Genomic DNA, 14,620 nt, shown 5'->3' with positions numbered 1-14,620 from the left:
GCCTTCCAACCTGAGAGGCTCATTTTCTGGCACTATATCTGACAGTGTTTCTCTGCTATTCATAAGGTTTTCAGTGACTAAATATTCAGAAGCAGTTTGTCACTCTTTCTTCCTAGTCTGTCTTTTTCTGGAAGCTCATCTGAAACCTGTCCACCATGGGTGAGTCTGCTGGTATTTAAAATACCGGTGGCATAGCTTTCAGAATCACAGCAACTCACAAGCCACCACAGTATGACAAACTGACAGACAAGTGGTTTTAAGTGGAAACTGTCACTTTAAATTTCGAGATCTGTGTGCATGCGTAGTAGAACCCTCAAGGAGTGGGGGTGGGGTGTCCATTAGCTCAGGCATCCCCTCCAGTCACCAAAATGGAGGTGCATAAACTGTGAGAGACCAATGAACAGATATTAAAAAAAAAAAAAAGCATGTCCACACTTGTATTTCCTCGGTTCTGTCAGGCATTCATGACTGCTCTGATCCTTCTCATGTTTGGTCTCTCCCAAGATGGTGGCTCCGGAAATAGCTGAGCATCTTAAATTAGAAAGCAATGGATTGCTTGATTCTGCTCCAAATTCCCCTAGCTGTAAGCTTTCCAATCTTCTAAATATAGTGGATAACTGTAAATGTTCCCTATATAAGATAATGAACTGTGTATTTATGATTTGTTATTTGCTGTGCAATAAAACCTTCCAAGTAGAATATAGTGATTGGCAGTCTTATCAAAACCTACAGAAGCAAAGAAAATGGTATTGCTAAATCAGGACATGTATTGTGAGTTGGCTAATGGGAGTGAGGATGATGATCTCTGCTTGTTTTATTTAGTTTCGTTTGTTTTTACAATAGAAACTCTCTTGCCCAATAAAAGATGACACATGTTAACAAGAGTTAGATAGGGTGAAAGATGCAGAAAATGACACAATGCAATATGTTTTCTGTGTGTGGAGCTGTGGTACCTTGAATGTGCTTGATATGGCTATGCTGTCCAATGTCTTCTAAATTCCCACCAAGTGTTTGTGTGCTACCATGAAGTAAGGTGGACAGGACTCTAAGGCTGGGATTGGTTAGTTTTGCCATCCTGCTAGGTTGAAAAGGAGCCATCTCAGTAACAGAAATGGATGATCTCATGATGATCAAGAAGGAGGTGCATGAGTTGAGTGTGAAACCCTACCTAGTAAAACAATGGCAGAGGAGGTGTCATGGAGAGACTGAGCTGCTGCAGTCTCTAGGCCCATGGAATGAGTAAAGCTGAGTGCCTACAGGCAGAAAACTGGCTTTCAGAACATGTCCTTTGGGCATTCACTGACTGTCTAAAAGAGCTTTGAAACGTTTGCCAGTGAAGAGTAGAGGCCAAGGGTCATATGACTGGCAAGCTGAAGACAAAAGTGAGGCATGTGTGCAGTATGGCAGAGGTGTTCCTGATTGGAGAAGCACTGCGTCCTGAGTTGTTTTTTGATCCTGAATTTTACCTTGGTCACTCCCTTAATAATCCCCATAATCATTATCATTACAATGGATTAGAGCACCCAGATGTGAAGCAGAGAGTGCTGGGAGGGGCGGAGCTTGGTGTCGGAATAGGGTAAAGAAGATTGTAGGATGGAGGTATGTCTGACCTCCACTTCACAGGAATCAGCTTTGGGCTAATTTTGAGTTTGATTCTCTCTTCTCATTGTGAAGTCAGAGGAAGTCAGACATGGCTCCCACATGGATTCTGTAGGAGGTAAATGGCTTGGGAAGGCATGAAGCTATGGGCTAGATATTATTGTGGTTGTTGTTGTTATTGTTAAGTGTCCTCATGTTGGTTCAGACTCACAGCAGTGTTGTATAGGGCTTATGAGGAGTGACTGGTGGGTTTGAATCACTGACCTTGTAGTTAGCAGTACAGGACTTATCCTACATCATCATAAAGGAGTGAAACAGGCTAGACAGTAATTTCCAACAGGTATACATTGGATCAGCAGTGTCATATTCGTACATGCATAGGCATCTATTTAACGTGCTGAAAAGTCATGGGTATGCCTGACCTCATGTACTGGAACTCCCTTTGCAGCCCTGACTTACAAGAAGAGACGTAAGAGACATTTTCTAGTGGACATTTAACTGGAAACATATATAGACTTATTTCTTTGGCAAATATAACAAAAGGATTTATTTCAAATAGCCAAAGAATTTTATTGTATATAGTTAATTTTAGCAACCTATTTAAACATTTGATCTTTTCCTGAAAGAAATATTTTCACTCTTCATGTACAGGAATAGGCCTATCATTTTTATTTTAAATATGTATCTTCCTGTTCCCATCACACTCCACAAAAGCCTCAGGCTTGCAGATGAGCCTAAAGAAGCCTTTAATGGCTATTTTAACACTGAAAAACAACTTCAATGTTAGCCCCCTTAAAAAAGTCAAATCTGTGACCACGAATAAGAATATCACCAACTGTCAGTATATAGTTAACACACATCTTTGAGCTTAGAAATGTGAGCAAGAATCTAGGTCTTGAGTCTTTAGAATCATTAGGTGTATATATTTAAAACAAAACAAACAAAAAATCTTTATAGGACCAGGAATGTACTTCTTGTTGTTGGGTGCCATCGAGTTGGTTCTTACTCATAGAAACTATGCACAACAGAACGAAACACTGCCCAGTCCTGGGCCATCCTCACAATTGTTGTGTTTGAACCCATTATTGTCGCCACTGTGTCAATCCAGCTCATTAAGGGTCTTCCTCTTTTGAGATGATCCTCCACTTTACCAAGCATGATGTCTTCCAGGAAACGGTCTCTTCTGATAGCACGTCCAAAATATGAGAGACAAAGTCTCACCATCCTCGCTCTATGAAGCATTCTGCTTGTACTTTTCTAAGACAGATTTGTTTGTTCTTCTGGCAGTCCACAATATTTTCAATATTCTTCACCAATACCATAATTCAAATGTAGTAAGTCAAAAAGTATTGCTACAAAATCATAAGCACCTTTAATTTACAAAACTCAGAATATGAAGTTACTGGTTTTTTGTTTTTGTTTTTGTTTCTTTTTTTTTTTTTAAACATTATCTTCCATTTAGGTCAAGATGAAGAGGTTTCCAAAAAAATTCATGGAAAAAAGGAATTACAACATAATGGAATTTTTCCATGAAGTTTTTGAAGCTCCCTCCTACACGTCTGATATTGGTGTTTACACTCTGTCACTTCCCCAAAGAACTCTGTGCTCCTCAATACACCCCATGTCCAAAAAGCACTTTTGATCTCCAGGACAGACTCTTATATGTTCCTTTTGAGTTTGGGGAACAAAAAGAAATCTGAAGGGGCAAGATGCAGCTGTTGGGTAAGATTTCTCGATGAAATTTGGATAACTCTTGCTACCTTCAAAGAATAAACAGGTACATTGTCATTGTGGAAAACAAATTCTGGACTCACCTTTTTTTGGTCCATAAGGTCGGCAGTTCAAATTCACTAGCTGCTCTTCAGAAACTCTATACAGGGTCACTGAGTCGCAACAACCTGACGGCGCATAATAAAAACAATTTCACCAATGCAATTTTCATTTTCTAAAACTTCTTGATAATAATTCCCCACGATCATCTTGTGTCCTTTGATAGCATCTATCAAGATTATCTCTTTGGAGACCCCAAGCATAGTTTCCCTAACCTTTTGAGCTGATCTCTGTGCACTGAACTTTACTGGATCAATGGATCCTCACAGAAGCCACTATTTTTTATTTTTTTAATGTTTTATTGTGAATTATGTGATAGTTTACATGGGAGAACATTAGCTTTACATCCTATCATATATCGTTTCATTGCCATAGTTACAATCCCTTCTATGCATAATCAACCAACCAAAGGGTATACCCTGCAAGCCTGTCCCCTGGTCATCAGCACACAGTCCCTCTCCATCTCTAGGTCTAGAGTCCCCAGATGCTCTTTCCATGTCATCATCTCTGCCTCCATCTCTGGCGTCACTGTTTCTCTGGGTAGGGTCCCATACTCTGCTCTTTTCCCTTGACAGTCCCAGGGACCTCTGCTTCTAGACAGCAAAGTCAATCTCTTCCCTCCTTTTGCTACAAAACATCTACCTTTACATTTCCAATCCTCACAGTCAGTCCTGATAACAATTACTTACTATTGTATCACAAGGGACCTATCCCCATTTCCTTTCATCAGCCCTGCCCAGACAGATTGGATACTATTCAGTGGAGATTCTACCGTCCTCCACGTCCTCTGGATCTAGGCTCCCACTTGAAAGCTTGTAAGCCAGTCACTTCTTGCCTTTGGCTAGCCGTTGTCCAAGTTGCCCATCCCTATCTACACTGTGTATGGAGGGGGCGGGAATGATCCTCGCTATAAAGATTTGTTCCCTCTTTTGAGCTACTGCATCCATAGGTGTAGGTCAAGTTCATCAAATTGTATCACGTTACTCTTTTTTTCCTCTTCTTTCTTCTTCTAGTTGAGCTCTGATCATCCAGTCATTGAAACCAGGTCACGTGGGTATTATCTGCAAGTATGAGTGCTCTTATGCATATGTCCTATTTTATCAGAGGGATGCTTCACTCTCCACTCTAGTCCTCTAGTGGCTATGTCACTGACTCTGGACACAAGAGTCCCCAGGTCTTGCCACACTGCTTGCCAACCAGGTCTCCACCTGGGTTCACAGGAGTCTATTGAACATTGTAGGGCTTAGCTCACAGCTTCATTGCTGTTTTTTCCTTACTTCCCCTTATTGGTGATGAATGTGGTCACCAGCAGAACGCATGTCTGCTCGTGTATTCCCACTGAGTTTTAGTCATGGAAGGGGGTTTGCTCTGAGGGGACCCGGCCACTTGCCTTGATGTCTCCTGGGGGAGCAACTTGCTCGTTCTTGTAGTAGTTAGTCAGACTGCCTATATTGTTTTGTGTTTTTCCTGTAGGTCTTTCTTTCAAGAAGTATCTTCTTTCTTCTAGCCGTTCCAGGCTGGTCTGCTTGTCCTTTCCAGTGGAAATTTCCCACCTCAGAAAATTCTGGATGGGATTCAGGATTCCACCTATGGTCTTATGTAATGCAGGAGCTCTGCAGGAAACCTCCTTCACTGGGCACATTGTAACCCCATTTTAGGTATTCCAATCAGTTATAGGCAGAAGATGGACTTAAAAGCTTTCTATGGAGACATTTCTAGCTGTTCCTTTCTCTCTCTCTCTCAAGTGTCTATTTTATAATGGTATGCTAGGGAAACCAAGATTCAAAAGACAGCCCAACATCTTACATTATTTCCCACATTTTGCTCAGTTCAACCATATCTCAATCCCTGTGTCCCAGGGCCCTGTTGTTCCAAGGTTGTGCATACATCTTTATGTCTGTCCCACTTAGCCCATACAAATGTGCCTAATTGTTTTCCCATCTGCCTTGTTCTTCCATTCCCCTCCCCCTTCATATCTATTGCCTCCTTATCTAACAAACAAACTATCCTGTGTCTATTCCCTACCCTGTGCTCCACCTTCCCCTCTTACCCTTAACCCCACCCCACACATCCCAGTAACCAGCAAAGAACACCTGCCTCATTAGTATGGGTTGTTTTACTTAGTCTTTTACAGTAGTGGTCCTATGCAATATTTCTCCTTTTGCAACTGACTAATTTCACTTAGCATAATGTTCTCAAGGTTCATCCATATTATGTGATAACTTACAGCTTCCTTGTTGATCTTCAAGGTAACATAATATCCCATTGTGTGTATGTACCATGGTTTGTTAATCCATTCTTCCATTGATGGGCACTTAGGCTGTCTCCATCTTTTTGATATTGTAAATAGTGCTGCTGTGAACATTGGTGTGCATATATCTACTTGTGTTATGGCTCATATTTCTTGTGGGTAAATACCAAGCAGAAGAATTCCTGGATCATAAGGTATTTCGATTTCCAATCTTCTCAGAAAGTGCCATATTGCTTTCCAGAGTGGTTGGACCATGTTGTAATCCCACCAGCAATGCAGGCGTATCCCAGTCTCTCCACATCCTCAGCAGCATTTATTGTCCTCTACTTTTTTGATCTTTGCTGTTATTGGTGGTGTGAGATGATATCTCATTGTTGTTTTGATTTGCATCTCTCTAATGGCTAGTGATTTGAACATTTCTTCATATGTTTGTTGGCTGCCTGGATCTCATCCTTGGTGAAGTGTCTGTTCATATCCTGTGACCATTTTTTAATTGGGTTATTTGTCTTTTTCTTGTAGAAGTGTTGTAGTTTCCTATCTATTTTAGAAATGAGTCCCTTGTCTGATATGTTGTTATAAAAGATATTTTCCCATTCTGTGGGTTCCCTTTTTACTCTGCTGGTGACGTTTTTTGATACACATAAGTTTTTAATTTTTACTATGTCCCAATCATCTATTTTGTCTACTTTTGTTTGTGTAGTTTTCAAAATGATTGGTAGTCTATGTATTCCATGAAATAGTGCCCTCACAGTCGTCCTGATTTTTTCCTTGATGGCCTTCATAATTCTGGGATTCACATTTAGGTCTTTAATCAATGCTGTGTTGGTTTTTGTATAAGGTGTGAAGTAAAGGTCTTGTTTCAATCTTTTGCATATCGCTTTCCAGTTCTGCCAGCACTATCTGTTGAAGAGACTATCAACTCCCCCTGCGATATATTTAGGTACTTTGTCAAAAATCAGTTGGCTGTATATGGATGGGTTAATTTCTGGATTCACGATTCTGTTCCATTGATCAATATATCTTTCATTGTACCAGGACCAGGCCATTTTGACCACTGTAGCCATGTAATAAATTTTGAAGTCTGGGAGTGAGAGCTTCCAACCTTATTTTTCTTCTTAAGCAGTACTTTACTTAACGTAGGGCTCTTTCCTTTCTATATAGAGTTTGTAATAATTTTTTCCATGTCTTTGAAGAATGTCAATGGAATCTGGCTTGGGATTGCATTATATGGGTAAATTGCCTTGAGTAGCATTGACATTTTCATAATGTTAATTCTTCCTATCCAGGAGCATGGTACATTCTTCCATTTTTGTAAGTCTCTTTTGGTTTCTTGTAGTAGTGTTCTGTAATTTTCTTTCTATAGGTCCTTTGTTTCTCTGGTTACATTTATTCCTACATATTTCATCCTTAGTACAACTATTGTAAATGGTATTGCTTTCCTAATGTCCTTTTCAAGGCTGTCATTTTTGGTATAGAGGAATCCAACTGATTTTTGTATGTTGATTTTACATTCTACCTTTGCGGAATCCTCCAATGAGACCTAGTAGCTTTTTTTTTTACTGAGTCTTTGGGGTTTTCTATGTATAGGATCGTGTCGTCTGCAAATAGAGAGAGTTTTACTTCTTCTTTGCCAATTTGTTGTTGTTGTTAAGTGCCGTCGAGTCGGTTCCAACCCATAGCGACCCTGTACAAGGTTTCCGAGGGTGTAAATCTTTACGGGAGTAGAAAGCCTCATCTTTCTCCCACGGAGTGGCTGGTAGTTTCAAACTGCTGACCTTAAGGTTCGCAGCCCAATTCGTAACCACTACGCTACCAAAGCTCCTTTGGATGCCTTTAATTTCCCTAACTTGCCATATAGCTCTTGCTAAGCTTTCTAGCACAATATTGAATAGGAGTGGTGACAAAGGGTATCCTTGTCTGGTTCCTGTTCACAGAGGGGAGCCTTCAGTTTCTCTCTTTTGAGAGTAATGTAGGCTGTTGGTTTTGTATATATGCTCTTAATTTTGCTGAGGATTTTCCCTTCAATTCCTATTTTTTTGAGTGTTTTTATCAGGAATGGATGTTGGATTTTGTCAAATGTCTTTTCTGCATCAATTGATATGATCATGTGGTTCTTTTCTTTTTTTCTTATTTATATGGTGAATGACGTTGATTGTTTTTCTAATGTTGATCCATCCTTGCATCCCTGATATGAATTCCACTTGATCATGATGTATTATCTTTTTGATGTGTTGCTGGATTCTGTTGGCTAGGATTTTGTTGAGAATTTTTGCATCTATGTTCATGAGGGATATTGGTCTATAATTTTCTTTCTTAGTGACATCCTTCCCTGATTTTAGTATGAGGGTTATGCTTGCTTCATAAAATGTATTATGAAGTTTTCCATCCTCCTCTATTTTCTGGAATCATTTGAATAGAATTGGTGACAGCTCTTCCCTGAATGTTTCACCCACCAGTGAAGCTATCTGTGCCTGGACTTCTTTCGGTTGGGAGTTTTTTGATGACCTGATCAATTTCTTCTTTTGTTATGGGTCTGTTCATGTTTTCTATTTTAAAATCAGGAGAGGTGTGCATCAGAGTTTTAGCCTTTCACAGTATTGATTTAGAGTGTATGCTGTTCAAATAATCCAAGACTGGACTAAAGAAATAGCATGGCATTAGGATTGGAGGAAGACTTATTAACAACCTGCAACACAAAGCTCGAAGCAAAGAAGACTTGACACACTTACTGATGAAGATCAAATACTACAAAAATCAGTATGGATTAGACCTCAACATGAAGACAGTGAAAATCCTCAGAACTGACTGATAAGCAAAATGACAAATGGAGAACATATTGAAGTTGTCAAGGATTTCATTTTACTTAGATCCAGAAATAATGCCCACGGAAGCAGCGGTGAAAAGGTCAAACAACATATTGCATTACACAAGTCTGTTTCAGAATATATATGTATATATATTAAATTGTTAAAAAATAAAGATGTCATTTTGAGGATTAATGTGTGTGCTTGATCCCAACCATAATATTATCAACCGTCTTGTATTCATGCAAAAGCTGGTCAATTAATAAGAAAAACCAAAGCCAAAGAATCACTAATGTCTGAATTATGGCATTGGAAAATAATACTAAATAAACCACAGATTGCCAGAAGAAGAAACCAATCTGTTTTTGAAGGAATACAACCTGAGTGCTCCATAGACAGAAGAACATGTTGTCAGCAGGGACCAGTTACTGCAGAAGGACATCATCTTGTTGAAGTAGAGGGTCAGCACAAATGAGGAAGATCCTTAATGAAATGGATTGATACAGTGTCCACAACAATGGATGCACACATAGTAACCGTTGTGCAGGAATGTGTAGTATTGTGCTCTGTTGTACATAGTGTTGGAACCAACTCAAAGACACCTAATGACAACGATTATTTAACAAATGTTATTTATGGGTATGAAGGAGAGCTAGTGCATTATATATGTTCATGGAACACACAGGCAGAATCCTGAGGTTTGAAATGCCCACGGTTGATAACTCCAGTGGACTCTACAATCTATATGTAGATTTGTGGTGGTGGTGATGCACACTCAAATAGGTCTGAAAGATTTTATTAAAAGACTTTCTGAGACTCATCCTCAATGCTGTAGTTGAGGTCAGAGAAAGCTGCCAGCAACCTTGCATTACAGCATATATTTCAGGTCATAAATCCCAGCTCTTTGTCTACCCACACCCCAAAGTCTTCTTTCCTTCCTCTCTAAATTGACTAAAGTGACATTAAACCCTCCTATGCATCTTTTACCTGCCTTACCACCGATGTAATACATCTCCATTTCCCTTCCAAGAGTTTGACACATGATGCCCCCCCACCCCTCTTCTGTAATGTGACACTCTCTTGGCCACTTACAATTAGAATTTCTGATAATGCCCAATCTGTGCAGTGAAACCCACCTGTCCCAGATAATGCACTCGCTTGTCTCATTTGCTCTGATTGTAGTTGGCCCTTTCCTTAAAAAAAAAAAAAAGTGAGACTTTAATGGACATCATCCTGGAAGGGCAATGGCAAGCCCTTTTGTTGTTAGGAACAAGCAACACACTATTCACTCTCCCTGATCATTCCTATTTATATTGAGAAGTTGATTGTTTGAACCCCAGGAAGCAACTTTATGAGGTCTTAGAACACTCTGCTAGAGGCATTCTAAAAGTACAACATTTATCTTAGACGGGACTATTAACCTCAAGGTCAGCAGTTTGAAACTACCAGTTGTTCCTCAGGAGAAAGATGAGGCATCTGCTTCTGTAAAGATTTACAGCCTCAGAAATACTATTCAGGGTTGCTATGAGTCAGAACTGACTACACTGCACACTACCACTACCACCACCACCAAGATACTTTGGGAAGCCCTGGTGTGGGGCTGTAGGCTAAGCACTGGACTGGTAACCACAATGTCAGCAGTTCAAAACCCACCAGTCGCTCTTGAAAACCCTATACAGGGTCACTCTGAATTGAGACTGACTTGATGATACACAACAGCCCCAAAATATTTTGGGAGAATACAGCAGTCCAGATTCAGAATGTATGCAATGAATGTCATATTGCTTTCCTAAAATATAATGACACTTAGGAATAGAAGTTAAATTCTCTCATATATTTGGTGTTGTTCTTAAGTGCTGTTAAGTTGGTTTCAACTCATAGTAACCCTGTACAAGTTTTCCAAGGAGCTGCTAGTGAGTTTGAACCACTGACCTTGTGGTTTAAACCGATCTTATAGTAGAGTGTTTATCCTACAGCACTACACTATATACTATAGGGGAAAAGATTACTTAGGTCTAGAGTACTAAATATACATGATAGTAACACAGATGATAAAAGAATAAAAGAGAAAGGTGTTTGCCCCACAACCCCTACCACCCCCCATCCCCCGAGCAAATACTCCACCAAGTACTTTTAGTTTCAGGAATAATTTTCCATTGATTCTAATGTAATTTTTTTACATGATTGTATGATACTCTATTGTACTTATGAAGAAACTTTTTTTTTCCTTAACATGAATATCTGAGAGAAGAACAATAATGCTACTGTGCAAAATTACAGAATGTTTAAAAGTATATCTGTGGCTTTATGTTTAAATCAGTGTTAAAACTGATTTAAACATAAAGCCACAAATATAGCTACACCAGTTTACTTGTGGGTAGCCTAAATTTAGATTTTGAAGTATTTTTCAAGTATGCTATTGCTGAAGCAAAGTTAATAAAAAATAACGATTTTTTATTTTATTTTTTTAGTGTCTTGAAGAGATCAAGTTGCTTTTTCTTAAAACAAGGCAGTTTTTTCTGCCACAGGAAGATGCCTGATGTTTAGGATTTATCTGTTTCATGTGGAAAGATGCTTTCTTCATGGCCCAGTGACTGTTGCAATGCCTAACACAGAGGGGGTCTTTGCTGTTTCCTTTTCATCAGTTTCTGTGGAGGCAAAGCCTACCATTCATTCCATGAAACACATCAAGAGCATTTTATGTGCTAGTTATCTATAAGAAACACCAGGCTAGTGGGGGAGATGGACACGTGACAAACAAATTATAATATGAGATGACAAATAAGCATAAGTCACTGTGGCAAACAGGTGCTGAAGAAGACGTACAGAGGTAGAAACGTGTAAGGTCAACCCGGAGAAGTACAACTCCCTGACGTTATTTAACCTCTTGAGTGTAGGACCAGACAGTATTGACAATGAAAGAAAGATCGAGATTCGCTCATGTTTTGTCTGCCTCAAATATAGCTACTTTGATCTTCTTCATAGACTCCCTCCCACATGCTTCCTCTTCTCATATTCATGGGTATTTTCTTCTTCTTCTGACTCCTTCATAATATCCATAAATAGTGATGTGTATCAGTAGGATGACCACAAACTGCATTATCAAAAACAAGGCATTAGGGAGCAAATTCCTTAATCTTGAAAAAGATAATTGTAGGAGACATAAAAAGTAGTCAGTGGGAAATGTTCAGTATTTATTCCATGGCTGAGAGCAAAGGCCATGAAAAGGGAAAAGTACATTCGAAGTCAAGGAAAAGTATGAGGGGCTTCAAATTATTTGTGGAAAAATTCCATTATCTTTTAATTCCACTTTTCCACTAACTTTTTGAAGTCTCCTTGCACGTGTGAAGGTTAGGAAGCACAACTGTACTTAAGTGTCTAGGAGGTGATCCATTATGATGAGACGGGGACACCAAAGAGAAATTTAAGATACAAGGCTAAAAATTAGAACAAATGCTAGATGAGATATTTTAGTTTTTTTTTTTTTTTCCATTGCCAATTGTTGTTGTTTTGTTAAGTGCCATCAAGTCTGTTCTGACTCATAGAAACCCTGTATAGGATTTTCAAGGAGTGGCTGGTGAGTTTGAATCACTGACCTTCTGATTCAAATTGGCTTTTTGGTCCAGTGCTTTATCCCACAATGCCACACCAGGATTCTATTGCCAATGGGAGGCACTAAAAGGTTACAGCTGGGCCATGATGCAATCTGACCCATGTTTTGAAAGAGTAACTTTGGTGCTAGTATGGAGGATGGGTTGAAAGGAAGAGTTGCTTCAGGCAAAGAGAGAGTTCAGAGGTTTTACAGGGATTCTCATGAATCATAATGAATTCCTTCTCTATTCTTTGGGTACTCTGGCATATGGTAAGCATTCAATAAGTATTTTAAATTAAATACATGAACTAAAACTTTAAGTTCTCTCAAAATAAAAATCTGGCCACTGTGTTTCCACTTTATGACTCTAAAAGGTGGGAAGGTTGGTAATTTGTAAAGAAGAAACGATTTCATTTGTTTTTCTTTTTTGTTCCCCCTGTTCAGAATGGACATTTAAATACTGACTACAACCATCTTTTCACCTATTTTTGCTTCCTTGACCCTAACACACCTCACCAACGTTACCCTGAATTTATTTGATATGGCTTCTCTATCCTAAGCCTTCTAATTCTTACCAAATTATTGGATGGGATCGTGCAAATAGGGTAGCAATGATTGTGAGGTTGGTGCAGAACCAGGCAGTGTTTTATTCTGTTTTGCATAATGTCTTTGAATTGGTATCGATTGGATGACACCTAACAACAACAACAGCAACAATGCAAAAAGGCTGTACAGGACTCTACTGATGGGATTCATTTGTGTTTCCATCCCAGTAAGTTTAAATGGAACCATCTCAGAAGCAGACCCCAGGACCATTAGGAAAGGAAAGCATTAACAGAGTATGAAATCCCTACCTGGAAAAACTTCTACAGTTGAGATGGTGGCAGAGGCGAAGGCTGCCAGGCTTCTGGACTGAGTAGAACTGAGTCTCTCCGGGCAGGAGACAGGCTTGTAGAATGTGACCTTTGAGCATTTACACTCTGGCTAATGGATCTTTGTAACACTTGCTAACACTAGCAACTTTGGAACACTAACTACAACTTTGGAACACTAGCAGGACAGAGGTCAAGGGGCCACATGGCTGAGATGCCGAAGACAAGAGAGAGATGAGCCTGCAGTACGACAAAGAAGAGGCACTTCTGGCTGGAAAACTGCTGCTTCCTGAGCTGTTTCTAAACCTGGCTGGTGCCCTGTTATCTTCCCTAGTAAATACATTAATCGTGAGTTTGTCCATGAGTTCTCTCTGGCCATTGCAATGGACTATCCAATGCAGATGTGAAGCAGAGCATTGTGGGAGGAGTAGTTGGTGTCACAATAGAGTACAGAAGGTTGGAGGGTGGAGCCATGTCTGACTTCTGTCTTATAGGAACTGACCTTGGAATGATTTTTTTCTTTGATTGGCCTTCTTCCTGTGAAGCCAGAGGAAATCAGGCATATCTTCCACACTGTTGTTGCATCACCTGATACTTAGAATTGCTTATTAGCATAGTGGTTATGAGTTGTACTGATAACCACAAGGTTAGCAGTTTGAAACTACCAAGCTCTTCTGTGGGAGAAAGATGACGATTTCTGCTCCCATAAAGTTTTACAGCCTTGGAAACCCTATGCAGGCTCGCTATGAGTCAGAACCAACTCCAAGCCGCACCATCACCAACATATATTCATTGGAGTCCTGATATGGAGTTGTAGCATAAGCACTTGACTGCTAAACACAAGGTTGGCAGTTCAAATCTACCAGTTGCTCCTCAGGAATACTATACAAGGTTACTGTGAGTCTAAACTGGCTCCATGGAACTTAACAACAACAGCATGTTCATTGTGGTTTAAGACTTCCTAGACAACACTGGATTTCAGTGTTTCTAACGATTGTCCATGGGTGTCAAAAGAGACACTGAAACTTGCTCTCCAGCATAGAGATGTTAAAGCAAATGGAAGAAATGAGGAGGTATAAGAGCTAAACAGAAAATGTCAAAGGTCAGCTTGAGAAAAAGTCAAATAATACAATGAAATGTGCAAAGAACTGGAGTCAGAAGAGCAAAAAGGAAGAACACATTCCACATTTCTCAAGCTAAGGGAACTGAAGAAAAAATTCAAGCCTCAACTTTCATTATTGAAGGATTCTCTGGGCAAATTATTGAATGATGCAGAAAGCATCAAAAGAAGAAGGAATACACAGAGTCATTGTATCAAAAAGATATGGTTGATGTTCAACCATTCCAAGAGGTAGGATATGATCAAGGGCCAATAATAATGAAGGAAGAAGTCCAAGGTGCATTGAAAATTGGCAAAGAACAAGGCACCAGGAATTGATGGAATAAACATTGAAATCTCTCAAGAAAGTGAGGTGGCACTGAAGGCACTCACTCATCTATGCCAAGAAATTTGGAAGACCGTAGAAGAATTGATGCTTTTGAGTTGTGGTGTTAGAGGAGAATATTGAAAGTGCCATGGGCTGCCAAATGAACCAATAGATCTGTGTAGGAAGAAGTGCAGCCAGAGTGCTCCTTGGAGGCGAAGATGGCCAGATTTCGTCTCTCATACTTC

General features: G+C 39.6%; 1 protein-coding gene across 1 annotated transcript in view; it reads left to right on the top strand.

The window, feature by feature from the left end:
* LOC102827857 (protein tyrosine phosphatase type IVA 1-like) overlaps positions 1 to 13,355 on the top strand; it is a 19,564-nt gene extending 6,209 nt beyond the window's left edge. The window contains exon 2 of the mRNA XM_006859369.1: positions 13,283 to 13,355. Coding sequence (XP_006859431.1) covers positions 13,283 to 13,355 — 73 coding nt within the window. The remainder of the gene's footprint in view (positions 1 to 13,282) is intronic.
* Positions 13,356 to 14,620: the final 1,265 nt, after the last annotated feature.

Source organism: Chrysochloris asiatica, unplaced genomic scaffold (assembly GCF_000296735.1).
Source record: "Chrysochloris asiatica unplaced genomic scaffold, ChrAsi1.0 scaffold00032, whole genome shotgun sequence".
Taxonomy (NCBI): Eukaryota; Metazoa; Chordata; class Mammalia; order Afrosoricida; family Chrysochloridae; genus Chrysochloris; species Chrysochloris asiatica.
The sequence above is the reverse complement of the archived record's forward strand: the minus strand, read 5'-3'. Positions and strand labels throughout refer to the sequence as shown.